Source organism: Nicotiana tabacum, chromosome 19 (assembly GCF_000715075.1).
Source record: "Nicotiana tabacum cultivar K326 chromosome 19, ASM71507v2, whole genome shotgun sequence".
Taxonomy (NCBI): Eukaryota; Viridiplantae; Streptophyta; class Magnoliopsida; order Solanales; family Solanaceae; genus Nicotiana; species Nicotiana tabacum.
In genome coordinates this window covers 48,813,942-48,829,011 of record NC_134098.1, presented here as the reverse complement: position 1 = coordinate 48,829,011, position 15,070 = coordinate 48,813,942, and the positions used below count along the sequence as shown (strand labels likewise).

The window sequence follows — 15,070 nt, the reverse complement described above, 5'->3', positions numbered from 1 at the left end:
GGACTTTGGGTGTTGCAGGCGTATTAAAGTTCCGGAGGTAGAGGAGGCTATGCATAAGATGAGTAGGGGGAGAGTAACCGGGTCTGACAAAATTTCGGTAGAATTATGGAAGAGCGTGTATAGGGCGGACTTGGAATGGCTAACTGGGCTATTCAATGTCATTTTTATAACAAAGAAGATGCCCGAGAAATGGATATGGAGTATGATGATCCCGTTGTATAAAAACAAAGGGGATATATATTATGAAAGTATGGGAGAGGGTGGTAGAGCTGAGAGTGAGGAAGATTGTATCTATTTAAGAGAACCAATTCAGATTTATGCTGGAAAATTCGACTACATAAGCTATTCACCTTGTTAGGAGGTTGATGGAGTAGTATAGAGAGAGGAAGATGGATTTACATATGGTGTTCATCGACTTCTAGAATACTTGCGATAAAGTGTCGATCGAGGGAGGTGCTGTAGAGATGTTTGGAGGCTAGAGGCGTTCCTGTTGCATACATTAGGGCTATTAAGGACATGTATGAAGGTGTTAAGACTCAGATGAGGACAGTGGGAGGGGACTTGGAATACCTCCCGGTTGTGATGGGGTTGCATCAGGGGTCATCCCTCAGCCCATTCCTGTTTGCCCTGGCGACTGATGCACTGACTCGTCACATTAAATGGGAGGTGTCGTGGTGCATGTTATTTGCAGATGATATTGTACTGATTGACGAGACACGTTGTGGTGTTAACGAGAGGTTAGAGGTATGGAGACATACTTTGGTGTCTAAAGGTTACAAGTTGAGCATGACCAAAACATAATACTTGGAGTGTAAGCTCACTGGGTGCGACTCAGGAAGAGGATCGAGACGTGAGGCTTGATTCATAAGTCATCCCTAGGAGAGAGAGTTTTAAGTACCTTGGATCTATTATACAAGAGAATGGGGAGATTGACGAGGATGTCACACACGGTATCGGGGCGGGATGGATAAAATTAAGGCTCGCTTCCGATATTATATGTGATAAAAATGTGCCACCAAAACTTAAAGGTAAGTTTTATAGAGCGCTAGTCAGACTGACTATGCTGTATGAGGCGGAGTGTTGGCCAGTCAAGACATCCTATGTCTAGAAGATGAATATGGCGTAGATGAGGATGTTTAGATAGATGTGCGGTCATATCGGGTTAGATAAAATTAAAAATAAAGTTATCCGGGACAATATAGGTGTGGCCCTTGTGGAGGACAAGATGCGGGATGCGAGACTGATATGGTTCAGACATGTAAAGAGGAGAGGCACTGATACTCCGGTGAGGAGGTGTGAGAGGCTGGCACGGGAGGGCCAACGGAGAGGTAGAGGCAGGTCGAAGAAGTATTGAGGAAAGGTGATTAGGCAAGATATGACGTTGCTCCAACTCACTGAGGACATGACCATGGATAGGAAGGTGGATGTTGAGAATAAAGGTAAATGGTTAGGTAGCCGAGTGTTGTCCTTGTTCGTAGCAGTAGCTTTGATATACTATTTGGTGCCTTCTGTGTTTGTAGCAGTAGTTTGTTTTTCTCTTCTCTTCGTACCCCTAGTCTTCTGTTACTACTTGTTGTTGTCTTTTGTTTCGGTTTTCTGATTGCATTACCTATTGTTAGTTTTGAATTTTTGCTTCGGTTGTCAGATCGGTTTGCTTGTTATTGCCCCTCCCCTCTCCCCTTCCTGAGCCGATGGTCTACTGGAAACAACCTCCCTGCCTTTTTAAGGCAGGAGTAAGATATGCGTACACTTTATCCTTTCATACCCTGCTTATAAGACTACACTGAGTATGTTGTTGTTGATTTCTCTTAATTCGCCACTGAAAATAGTTCAACGGATAACGGATCCTTTTCCCAACAAAATAACCAAGCAGAATGAACATGACTGGCATTGGATATAAAGGCAAACACAAACAAGATTATTATTTTAGTCCGATGAAAACAAGCATTATTTGTTGGATGATACTCTGTCAGGGATTCCCACTAAACTTCTATTGTAAAATGATTTTTGCTATGAGGTGCCCTTTTGTATTTGTATGCTTAATTGAATAAAGTTTAAATATTACTTTTTCAATTTCTCAGCTATAATGAAAACAATAATTTTCAGGGTACGAGGAATACACCTCACTTTCAGTCTAAATGCGACACAAATTTATTATTTTAAGATTAAAATTTATACATTCTAACTATTCAAAGTTCTTGAAAATTTGGAAGAAAATAACCTTTTTTAACTCTCCATTAGTAATAGTATCATATTTTTTAAATATATGATATATTTTTTTGAACAATGATACTCTGCATGATAAAAGCTGTTACTGAGATTGAGATTTATAAATATGTGTATAGTGTAAAACTGTTAATTTTATAGTAAATGTGTGTGAATTACTTTCACGGTAGACGTGTAAAATTAAAACATATGAATATGTAAAAGTTATCCCCCATGCAAATATGAGTGGGATAATACTATGCATGTTGTTGTATCCACCCATCCAATATTTTTTGGCACATGTACAAAAATAGTCAATTATGTGTGAAATTTGATAACTACAACAACAATAATAACATACTTTTGTAAAGGAATTTTGAGGGAATAATGGTTATGCAGATCTTACTCATATCTTTATAAAGGGAGAGAAACTATTTCTGATAGACCTTAACTCAAAAAAAAAAAGAAAGTAATCCCATTTATCATAGAAAGAAAAAAGTTGTGAAGCATATTAAATAATAGTATTTTGGAAGAAGTGATAGATTTTAGGGGTCGTTTGGTAGGGCGTATAAGAATAATGCTGAATATGATGTATTAGTAATACTGATATTAGTTATGCTTACATTAGTTATGCTGATATTAGTTATGCTTACATATTTTTTATCAATTGTTTGATTTGATGTATTAAAACATTGCATAATTTTTAAAAGAATTGTTTGTTTACAAAAATACTCACATAACTAATCCATCACTTTATTTTTTTAAAAGAAACATATGTTGAGGAATGTTTTTATATGAACAAGATTTTAAAAAAATTATTTGATTTGTCTACCTATATTGTAGTATAGATATTTGTTTAATAAAAATAAAATATGCTAAGTGTTTATTTATTTACTAGGGATATAATTTTATTTCTCACTTTCTTGGATTAATTCAAACTTGCATTAATATAATAGCATATTTTAATAAAGCATAAATTTTGAAAGATAATTTTATCTTTAATTAAACTAATGCATGCATTAAACCCCATTGTATTGTTAATACCATGGTTTCTTATGCATTAGTTATGCATAAGATAATGCCAAATATGGTGTATAACTAATGCATAAGTTCAAAAAATGTACCAAATAAGGTATTATGAGTATACAAAATTAATGCATGTATTATTTTATCTAATACATTATACCAAACGACCCCTTAGGCAATATAAATGGCCTACTATACACGCGTATCTTTTTTTTTTTCTTCAAAAAAGTTGTTTGAATTTAACGAGCACGGTAAATCTGACAATCAGTTGATTTGGTTGAATCCAAACCCTGCTTTTAATCCAAAATTTATAAATTTTATGTGAAATTGATTACGAAGGATCTTCCACGATTATTTATCAGAGTATTTAATGTCATTTTCCTTTGAACTTCGCATAAAGATTAAAAACTAAATATAATTTATTGGAACAAAATTGTATGACCGTGTGGAAAATATTTGCTGTGAACTAAGCCAATATCTTTTTAAAATAATTTTGAAAATGAATGAAAAGCCAGTAAGAGCTGAAAGAACACGATCACTACTACCCAACAAAATCTATGTAAAGATTTGAAAATTTGATTTGATTGTAATAATAAGTAATTATATGATTTGATTTGCTTGTTTGGCCAAAAAATCAATTAATCAACACCGAATCAATTGTAATTGCAAACTACTACTATTACGTTCTCAAATTCAAAATAATGTGATTTTTCAAATTTAATTATTATTTTTTAAGAACCTACTCCTATTTTGTTTCGACAGTTTTTTATCAGAATTTTATTTTTACGAGGATGATTTATTTGAAAATTTTACCGGTTTATTTTTTATTTTTTAAAAAAATGGCATCAACATTACAAAAACCATTGATAATTGGTGAAGCGACAAATTATTGACCGAGTCATTCTCTTTGATCTTTTAAAAAATAATTAATTTTTTCTTGATTTAATAAAACTACAAACTATTTTTGAGAAATATAAGGACTACATAAACTGAAACAAGTATTTTGACCGGAGTAGTGAGGTAATTACAAAGACGGTAATGTTCAGACCAAAATGGACTTGAAAGGGAAAAAGACACATTGTCGCTCGTATTTCCTACGTCAGAGGGACGACAATATTTTGACTCGCCAAAGTGGAAATCCTAATTTCACGGTATTGCTTTTTACGCGGGAACATGTAATGTAAATAAAAAAGGAATTGGAAGTAAAAAAGTGTAGGACACGCGCAGAGGTGGGCCGTGGTAACAGACAATCATCAATTAGCGAAAGCAAGTGTGCTGGTGGCTACACCGGCAATAAAAGCCATCCCACTCACTCCCTCACCTTCCACTCTCCCTCTCTCTCTCTTTCTTCTCTCTCTATCAGCTTAATTCTTGCCGGAGATCCATTATTTGTCGTTTCTAAGCGCTTACTCCGCTGTACTCTATGCATAACTGGAAGTACTTTTAGGAGCATTTCCGCATTTCCTGGATCTGTAAAGTACAAGCATTGATTGCAGGACCTGCATTGTCCAGTTTTGAGCTAGGGTTTTTTAGGGTTCTGAAGATATGCAATCTTTGGATTTGAGTAAAGGAAGTTCATGGAAGGTGTTTTCAGCTTGACTACTAGTAGAACCCTAGAGAAGTTAGGAGAATGCTGTTCCAGTTTGGATACTGAGGATGGTGTTTGGGAATTGCGCTTTAGAGAGAGAAGATGCCAGCTGCTCTGATGCTTCTCTTTCTTCTTTCTTTCCTCACTCTGCTTCCTACTCCTTTCGGTAATTTCATGCCCTTACTTCTTTATTTTTTATTTTTTAAAATTGTTTCTTGAGATGCTGGTGGTGGCGTGAGATGAATTTAAACGGAGAATCATGGTTAGTGAGTTCTTCTCATATAGCCGACCCAAACTTGTTTGACACTAAGGTATAGTTGTTGCTGTTGTTGCTTGTGGTGTTCGATGTCAGTTTATGCATACATTGACTAATACACTAGGTAGTCTGCCCACGAGCACAGGTGTCGGCTACACATGCTCATTGGTGCTGGAAAAGATGGGCTTACACTTAGGTTGTAGCTGAGATTCGATCATTTTTTCATAGAGTAGTTGGGGGTTCAAACAATATGCTTACTTCTTTATTTTTTTCACTTTTTTTTTTTATCAAACATAAGGGGAGGGGATTACAAACTGGGGAATCAAACCCCATAAACAAGGTGAAAGTTCAGGTAGGAACCAACTGGACTACTATGAAAATTTAGCATAGCTTAGTAGGTGTGAAGGTTGGGATATAATCAAGAGAGAGCCATTGTGTGGAGTTTATTCACGATTCTAGACTGTTGGGGTGTGTAATTTCGAATTAAAATGCACACTTGTCATCGATCAGTAGAAGGTCCTACTTGCCTCCTTTTGCATTTCAAATAAAAGGAAGCCCCTTCTTGTTTGGAAAGAAATAAAATGACTCGGATTAGAGCAGAACAAATATATAGAGCTCATATAGTTGACTCCAACTGTTATTAGGATTGCCGCATAGTTGATATATAAAGAAAGCCCTTTCCTGTTTGAAAGGAACGGGATAGACAGGCATTAGTTAACTGATGCTTGCGGCTTGTAATGTAGGAGTGTTTCCTTTTCAGTTATCCTGTTTTAAGAATTTCTACTGTATGATTCCCCTTTCAGATGTAGACCTGCCATCGGTGAAAATTATGCATTCATGAAGTTTTTGGATTGCCTAATTATTTTTCTGTACTTGAAGTTCGGTTACTTATTTGCTTCTATTACTTCTTACTTCAGGGATAACATTGCCGCATATTTACCTGTCTCCTACTCTACTGCCAAGCAAGGGTTACTTTACAAGCAAACTTTCCTTAGAAGATGGTAAGACTGATACATCAGCCTCAGCTTCTTATGGCTCTATAATGATATCTGTTGACTGATCTGCGAAGCAATTTGTTTGATGAAGATTAGAGAAGCAATTTGTTATGCCATTTTAGTGATAAATTTGGATTTGGAATATACTTAGTGGTTCTTAACATTGTTTTGCAGTAAGATTATTGTCCAGACGTGCCTCATTTGCACCAATGTCAGCACCCCATAGACACCATTTTAAGCAATATCCGAAACACTCTAGTGCACCTGCTCCTTCCCCTGCATCTCGAGGTACTACAAGTTACTTCTTTACACCATCTTTTAGGACTTCTTGGGATTTTATTGATGTGAACCTCTAATCTTTAGGTCTAGCCCCCAGTCCAATTGCCAGCCGAGTGGCAAGACATCACCGTCATAATAATCATCGGGCAAGAGCTCATGTTTCCCCATCTCCAACTGCGGGCTCAGGTAATGTTGCAGGCGTAATATAGAATATCCTGTTGATACTATGTGTTTTTCCCTCCTGTTCGATGCTTCAACTTTAGGAAAAAATGTGGACCAAAGGAAAAAATTGAAAATGAGAATAGGAAGAATGAAGGCCAAGGGTGCATTGGAGGGCACAAACTAACAGCTTACTATATGTTCACCTTTTTGCGTATTCAATGCATCACTGTATATTCCCTGTCGGTGATGTTGTATATATAGAGCATGCGTCTTGCATATAAATCTGGCATAATTGTCAGCTTATATGTTACAATGGGTATCTGTTAAACTTGTTTCATAAATGTTTAGAATTGGTGAGCCCCCTCATAGTAACTGGCATTGCAGCTACATAGTTTCTCTACCATTTGTTGTCAAAGTGCAGAACCTCAACGGGTTGTTTGGTTCTCTGATACGTTACACAGGGATTTTAAGATAGAGAGATTGTAATATGGTGATTAATATACTTGAATTCTTGTACTTACTATTGGATGTTCGGTTCCGGTCATAGATATACTGTGGATGGTCTAAAACGTATGTTTGGTTTTGAATTGGATAGAGATTTGTTTCCAATAATACTCTTGGCCAACAATAAAACTTTATCCATTCTAGTACTAGTTACTATCATATGTAATTGAGAAAAGCTATATTTGTGATTAAAAATATTTAACGTAATACAGTGAAAAGTCAAATAAAAGATATAATTACTGAGTTTCAATTACCTGAAATGAATAACAACTTTAAGAAGGAAGCGAATGGGCTATACTAAAATATTAGATAAATAAAGAAATAAAAAAATCTTGAATTTCTCTTTTAGATGGGAAAATTCTTATAGACAAATTTCTTATATTTTAAAATCAATACTACAAGCAGTTTGGAAACATAAGAGAGAGATTAATAAGCGATTAACTAAACAAGAAATAATTTAAAGTGTATTTTTGTCATTTACGTAATAAGTGTGGTACTCTAAGACTAACTGTGGTATTCTAACATTATATTGCTAATACATTTCATGTTAATTCAGAGATTAATGCATAAATTATGCATGCATTATCTCTACAAGAAACAAATATGGTAGCCAATCGTCGTATTGACAGTGCATTGTTTTATGGTCAGGTTATTTCTCTTATCCCTCGAACCAGATGTGCCGGTGATGTACTACTCTTGTTCCTAAATGTATTACTATCATTACAAAACTATCTCCTACGATTCTCCTTCGAATAATCCTAAACTATTGTCCACCTTGTTAAAATAGGAAGTCAATGCACTGTGCTTAATACAAGAGTTACATGATATTCACTTTTATTCTCTTGATACCGTTTTATCTATTCCTAAAAAGTAAAAAGTTATATGGTCAATATATCCTTCCCATGTAGAAGTGAGCACCTCATGCTTTTTACTGCTTATAATGTGTTAAGCTGAACTAAGACATTCAATATAAGATAGAGAATTTAGATGCTTTGTCGAATTTTTGAAACCAAATTCTTATATCATAACTTATAGGAGGCTGCAAATGGATCTTCTTTTGGAATTGTGATTTTTCTAATAACAAAAAATGGGGGTTTTCCTCTTTAGGGCCCTGATTTACCAGGATTAAGGAAGTAATGTCCCGCCCTATCCATTAGGATGTTGCACATAATATCCTAACTATTGTATATTCTCTCAAACATAGGCTCTTACAAGATTCTTTTTTTTGGGGTAACTCTTAAGCTCTAATAAGCTGAAGTTAGATTTGGATGGTAGGTATATGACCATCAATATTTATATTATCACGTCTTTTCTTTCTCCTAGAAAATATAAAAAGATAGGACTCCCTTTTCTCCTAGAACAAAATCTAATTAGATAGTGAACATAATTGTTATCTGGCTTGAGGGTGCTATTCATTTCATGCATCTCTCACCAGGAGTTATTGAAGGGAAACTCATGGTAGTGATGAATTTGTCTAAGTGATGAGTGGATTTGTCAATTGTAAGTAGAAATGAGTCCATCAAATTTGCAGAAGATATAATTAAGTTGCTTAAGAAGTTGAAGTTTCCCACTCTCTATCTTGTGCTCATCCAATTGTACCCAGGTTCCTCTTCATCGAAAGTTAACTTGTATTCTTCTGAGCGAGCTACCAGTCCATTTTCCTTTTCCAACCACATACCAACTTTGGCACAAAATTGGTGACTTGTTCACCAAGATCTCTTATTAAATCAACTTGAGAAGTCTCGTTAAACAGAAGGTTGATCTTCTTGGTAAGTGAAGCTGGACGGAACTTTTTCTGTTCCCTCTAGTTGTCGGTTATCAATCTTCCAATTGGGCAGCTAACCACAGCCAAAATGAACAAAAGAAAAGGAGAGACGTGGACGACTGATTCAGAGGGGTACTGAGGATGAATGAGAACCTTGTAGCTAGTAGAGAGACTAACATTATTCTCACAAGATCTGGTTAGAACATGAGCACATACACTAAGATACAAAAGATTGTGAGTATTAAAGGAAAACACTACAAGTGGGATATTCAAATTATATCTTGAATTATAGATTTATCAACCGAAGGAAGACAGTAAAATACAAGAAAGGACATGCTTCAATATTCATAACTTCTACCTTAAAGAATAATAACTTTGATCCCTCATAAGCTCTCATATTTCTCTCCCCCCACACAAAACCCACATGATGGCTAGAGGGGCAACATTCCACGCCCAACATCTTCTCTTCCTTCTTCTAAATACCCAGATATATATTGTATGCATCACGATATCATTCTATGCATGTCAAACCATCCAAATTTAGTGCTTCTTAATGAACTTGGAATCTTCTGTGGCTTGTTCGTTACAACTGAGAGATTCAAGCAAAACTTGGAACTATAGGATAAGATATGGGTATTAATTTTAAAACATTTGGAGGTGTTGGTTTCAAGTGCTAGAAAAAAGCTGCTGCAGAACCTATTCTGACACGAGTTACAGGAGTGCATATTGCTCCTTTTCTTACTTAAAAAGAAAACGATTCTTGGGTACCAAATGGTGTGGTTTAGGATCAATGAAGTAGGTGAAAACTGATGGGAGATCCGGGTTTAAATCCCAACAGAGATGTTTTCTCATTTGCCTAAATCTTGGGGGACAAAGTATCCTGTACCTGTGTTGGTGGGAGGTAACGAGTACTTGGTGAAATAATTGAGGTACGTGCAAGTAGCCCAGGCATCACCATATTAAAAAGACACAAAACAACAACAACAACCCAGTATAATCCCACTAGTGGGGTCTGGGGAGGGTAGTGTGTACGCAGACCTTACCCCTACTCTGGGGTAGAGAGGCTGTTTCCGATAGACCCTCGGCTCCTTCCCTCCAAGAACTCCCCACCTTGCTCTTGGGGTGACTCGAACTCACAACCTCTTGGTTGGAAGTGGAGGGTGCTTACCACTAGAGCAACCCACTCTTGTCTAATCATAGACAAGCAAATAACAATATAAAAGAGAATTTGAAACATTAAAAAATCTTCTTTTCTGAGTAGATGAGGGCAGTAATAAAGTATACAGGAAAGCGGCAACATTTTATTTTTTTCTTCCTAATCAAGAATTTGCATTTTCTTTGTGTCTTTTTAAGCACAATATAGCCCCTAGGACAGTACAACTTTATTTGGTTATAATTTCCCCCTTCCCTTCCCTTCTTGTATGGGAAATTAATTCAAATTGTCATTGATATGCTTAACATGCTAATCTAAATCCTCTAGATCATTTCTCCTACAGTTAAGTTCCTCGTACACAATATTCTATGTTGAATATTCTTGACAAATTTGCAGGTTGTGGCCAGATCTGTGCTGAGCCATTTGCTTCTGTTCCTTTTGTTACACCCTGTGCTTGTGTGTTTCCAATGAAAGTCAGACTTCTCTTAGACAAGTCGCTTTATTCTATATTTCCTGTGGTTAGAGATCTGGGAATTGAGGTTGCAGAAGGCACCTATCTAGATCCAAGTCAAGTTGTTGTAGTTGGAGCTAGTGCCGATAATCAAAATCAAGAAAGAACAATTGTTGATATTAATTTGGTTCCCCTAGGGGAGAAGTTCGATAACACCACAGCTATGCTGACCTATGAAAGATTTTGGAAAAAGAAGGTGCCTCTCAATAGAACGATGTTTGGGGATTATGAAGTGATGCACATTATCTATCCAGGTATAATATGAAGTGTTTATTATTATTTTCCTTTTAGCTTAATGGAGTTATGGTGAAATATAACCTGAACAAGTTATTCCAGGGCTGCCTTCTTCTCCTCCATCTGGCATTGATTCTGGTAATGGTCCAACTGGAAGTGCTGTCAATCAACAATTCCCTATTACTGCTGATTTTGTAAACAAGAGTCAGAGAATGAGTCCCCGAGTCATTTTTCTCATTGCTTCATCAGCATTAGTACTGTTGGTGGTATGCTGTGGTGCACTAGTTGTCCTCTTAAAATGCAGGAGGACTGGCCGACCGTCAAATGCTGTTGGTCCAGTGTTTACACCATCTATGCACAAGAGATCTGGTAAAGGTAGGTACTTGTTTCCTTGTTTCAAATTACTCATCAGTGATCTTTGAAGGTGGGATTTACTGTGAAGAAGCAGAGATGTAAATTTTGAAATGTATGTTTAATTTAACCACAGTACTTTTTTTTTTTATGTTTGTGTAAAAGAAAAAACATGCGATTTTATCATCTTCTGCTATTAGTTATACACTGACCTGTACTATTAAAAACTTTTGACTTCTCTAAGCCTCTCAATTATTTACGTCATGAAGATCGAATGAACGCATATTTTGGTTTGCAGGAATTGGGTCGACAATATCAAGTAGCCCGACTAGTTCAACATCGATTTCCCTCATTTCTGCTATGCCTGCTTCTATCCTTTCTGTCAAAACATTTACGCTTGCGGAGCTTGAGAGGGCAACTGACAAGTTTAGTTTAAAAAGGGTTTTAGGTGAAGGAGGATTTGGACGTGTTTATCATGGTATCTTAGAAGACAGAACAGAAGTTGCCGTGAAAGTACTGACTAGGGATAACCAAAATGGAGATCGTGAATTCATTGCTGAAGTTGAGATGCTAAGCCGATTGCATCACCGTAACCTGGTGAAATTAATTGGTATATGCAGTGAAGAGCGGACTCGCAGCTTGGTATATGAACTTGTTCGGAACGGTAGTGTGGAGTCTCATTTGCATGGTATACTCTCTTTAAATCCTCTACCTTCGTTGTTCAGTTGTTCTCTTACTAGTTTTACTAGTTCTTTTCAGGCTCAAAGTTCCTTTAAATCACTTATATTAATCGTGTATTTCAGAGCACATAATAATCTTAGTCATCCTATGCACAAGAATTATGGAAGTCCATTAGTGCTTTTTGACTACACGTTTCCTTTCTATTGCTAATACCAGTGTCACGTTTCTTGAGACATTTTAGTCGATCTACTCAGCAAATCCTTCTCTATAGGAGGATTGCCGGGGACCACCTAACTTTACTCTTTGAACTACATTCTGCGCAAATTTTTTTGACTTCTGGAAAGGCATTGTATTCACCTTATCCTTGTTTTTCCTTCTTTTAGTTTTAAGCCAGCAGCTCCTTCCTCCTGCCTAGGACCAGTTTCCTTGGCTTTCTTTTCTTCTTTCTCTTGTTTCTTTTGTTTGTGGGGGAGGGGGGAGGGGGAAGGTGCACCTGCAGTTTCTGCTGTGGTCCTGGCTACCATTTTCTTTCCGTTTTTGCATTTCTGTTCTTTCTTTTTGTCTGCTTTGCTGCCCACCCAACAACAATGGCGAAGAACTCCTATCCAAGCTGGTGGGACTTCGTTTCCTCTTGTTCTTCCAGGTTGATTTTCCCTAAGAATAGGTACAGAGAGTAATTTGCCAACGTGAACAAGTTAATTGTTCTTATTTTCAATCGAGTATAAAAAATTTCCAAGAAGCTTCACCATTTACCAGCTAGAAGCATAACAATGTCTTTGTGCCTTGGTGCAAGAAGAACCTATTATCATGTGATTATTCTCCTTAACAGAACTCTACTGCTATATTTCAGGAAGAGACGGGAGAAAAGAGCCACTTGATTGGGATGTGAGGTTGAAAATTGCTCTTGGTGCTGCGAGAGGACTAGCTTACCTTCATGAAGATTCTAATCCTCGTGTAATTCATCGTGATTTTAAAGCCAGCAATGTTTTGTTAGAAGATGACTTCACGCCCAAGGTTGCAGATTTTGGGTTAGCAAGGGAAGCAACCGAAGGAAGTCACCACATATCTACAAGAGTCATGGGAACTTTTGGGTATATATCTCTGAAACATAACTAATTTTGAAGAGGTTGCAATTCACTCAACTAAGAGTGTAATGAACTTGTGGTGCGATAGTGAAGCATACTCGTCAGGAAAAAAGAAGAAAAGAGTGAACGCAAGTATGATACCAAGAATAACTATTATAAGCTCCAATTGGTTCCAAAATGGATCATCTATAGGAAGTTTTTACTAGTACTAACAAAAAACTTGTTAAATTCTCAGTCAAGTGATGCTTGGCTGTGTTTCTGGAGGTGTAATTCACGAAACTGATGTTGAAATTTGTGCTGTTATAAAGTTGTGTGTGTTGGAGAAGGTGATTAGATAGTGTGACACTATTTCCTGCACATTGTCTGAATTGAGTTTTCACAACAAAGGAAACAAGAAAACCCTCTCCTGAAGCTGTATTTGCAGGGACATCTATCCACTGTACCACTTTTGTCATTAAATTCTATCACCCTACTAAGAGGATGGTCGTCTCAGCCCTAGCCAGTAGTTCTCTAGTGCATCAGGCTGTGGTCAATATTCCTAGATATTGTGAAATCATGCTGTTACATTTTTTTAATTAGTTTCTTGGGCATCATTATTTGTTCGCCACTTATTGTCCTAACAGATATCATGTTTCTCTTTTTCTTTGATTTTTTATTTAAGTTCTTTTGTACAAATAGCCAATTTATACTTGCCCTTATTTGCAACTCTGATTTGTGCTATAAAGCAGTTGCTAACCTTCCCTATTTAATGGGTTTTCAGGTATGTTGCTCCTGAATATGCAATGACGGGACACCTACTTGTTAAAAGTGATGTGTATAGTTATGGAGTTGTATTATTGGAGCTTCTCTCCGGAAGAAAACCTGTGGACATGTCTCAACCTCCTGGAGAAGAAAACCTGGTAACTTGGGCGCGACCTCTTCTGACCACTAGAGAAGGTTTGGAGCAACTAGTGGATCCTTCTTTGGCTGGAAGCTATGACTTTGATGATATGGCAAAGGTGGCTGCCATTGCTTCAATGTGCGTGCACCCGGAGGTGACTCAAAGGCCATTTATGGGAGAAGTGGTGCAAGCTCTCAAACTAATCTATAATGACAATGATGAAACTTGTGCTGATGGATGTAGCCAGAAAGAGTCTTCTCTGCCGGATTCAGATTTCAAAGGTGTCCCTTCCGATAGCAGTTGGTGGAATGCTGGTGGGGTTACACCAAGATTAACATATGGACAAGCCTCCACTTTCATGACCATGGATTACAGTTCTGGTCCACTTGAAGAGTTCGAAAACAGACCTTTTTCAGTTTCAAGTTTTAATCTTGGTGGAGGGGCTGGCTTAACAATAAGCCATGGTAACAGATCTGGTCCTTTGAGGACTGTAAGGAGTAAACCTGCTCTCTATAGGTTAAGGGGCAGTATGAGTGAACATGGTGCACTTCTTCCAAGACATGGTTGGAAGGATGGCACCAATTATGATGCTTCTTTTTAGAGTGTTTTGTCAAATGTACAGTGCCGAAGGCCGTTTCTATTTGGGAAAAAAGATGGTTCTCTGGTGTAGATTAGGAGTTTGAAATTGCCGCTATATCCCTGTGGGGAGAGTGGACTAAGCCTTCTAATTTTGGTAATCTTACATTCATTTTAATACAGACAGGAAAGATAAACAGGGCACTCGTTGTATATGTTGTCAAATTAACTTTTTCTTTAGTCCAATATTGGATCGGACTACTAGTCTTTCTACGTTTTCTTTCATTTCTTTTTTGTTTCTTTTATAATTCATTGAACTTGCTTGGAATTGAGACGTACCCGACCTACATGCTGAGGAGTACTTGCTCACTAACTGGGTAAGTTCTTGTTTAGTCTTTCTTTGTCTCCTCTTCTGTTTTCAATAAAGTTTTCGGCGGATGAGCATAACATGGTTTTAAATTTTTGGTGTTCCTTTAAGGCAATGGGTGCCATTCTTAGGTGAACCAAACTGTTAGTTTACTTGTCACAAAAGATGTTAGTTAACTTACACAGTTGTTAATTCTCTTCAAATAATTTAGTGACAGATTCAGAAGTGGAACTCCATGTGAAGAGAATATGGCCCTGAATATTTTGTTTTGTTTGAACAACATTTTGATGTCACGAAAACAGAGATTAATGGAAGGTTTTGATTCACATAGACTTTGAGAAGTTCTGACTAAAGAAAGACGTTGAGGAGTAAAGAATGCTTAACCAAGCAGTTGTTAATTATGATTTATTCGGTATGAAAAAATATGTTTCGGATAGTGTTTTTCAAAGAAT

The 15,070-nt window shown here is 36.9% G+C and overlaps 1 protein-coding gene across 1 annotated transcript; it reads left to right on the top strand.

Moving 5' to 3' along the window:
- Positions 1–4,508: 4,508 nt before the first annotated feature.
- On the top strand, positions 4,509–14,512 carry LOC107803768 (receptor-like serine/threonine-protein kinase ALE2). Its single transcript, XM_016627536.2, has 9 exons — positions 4,509–4,985; positions 5,993–6,076; positions 6,245–6,358; positions 6,434–6,535; positions 10,330–10,698; positions 10,781–11,053; positions 11,328–11,717; positions 12,561–12,801; positions 13,556–14,512. Exons 1-9 carry the CDS (start codon positions 4,922–4,924, stop codon positions 14,274–14,276), a joined length of 2,358 nt encoding a protein of 785 aa, XP_016483022.2. The 5' UTR covers positions 4,509–4,921; the 3' UTR covers positions 14,277–14,512.
- The last annotated feature ends 558 nt before the right edge of the window (positions 14,513–15,070 follow it).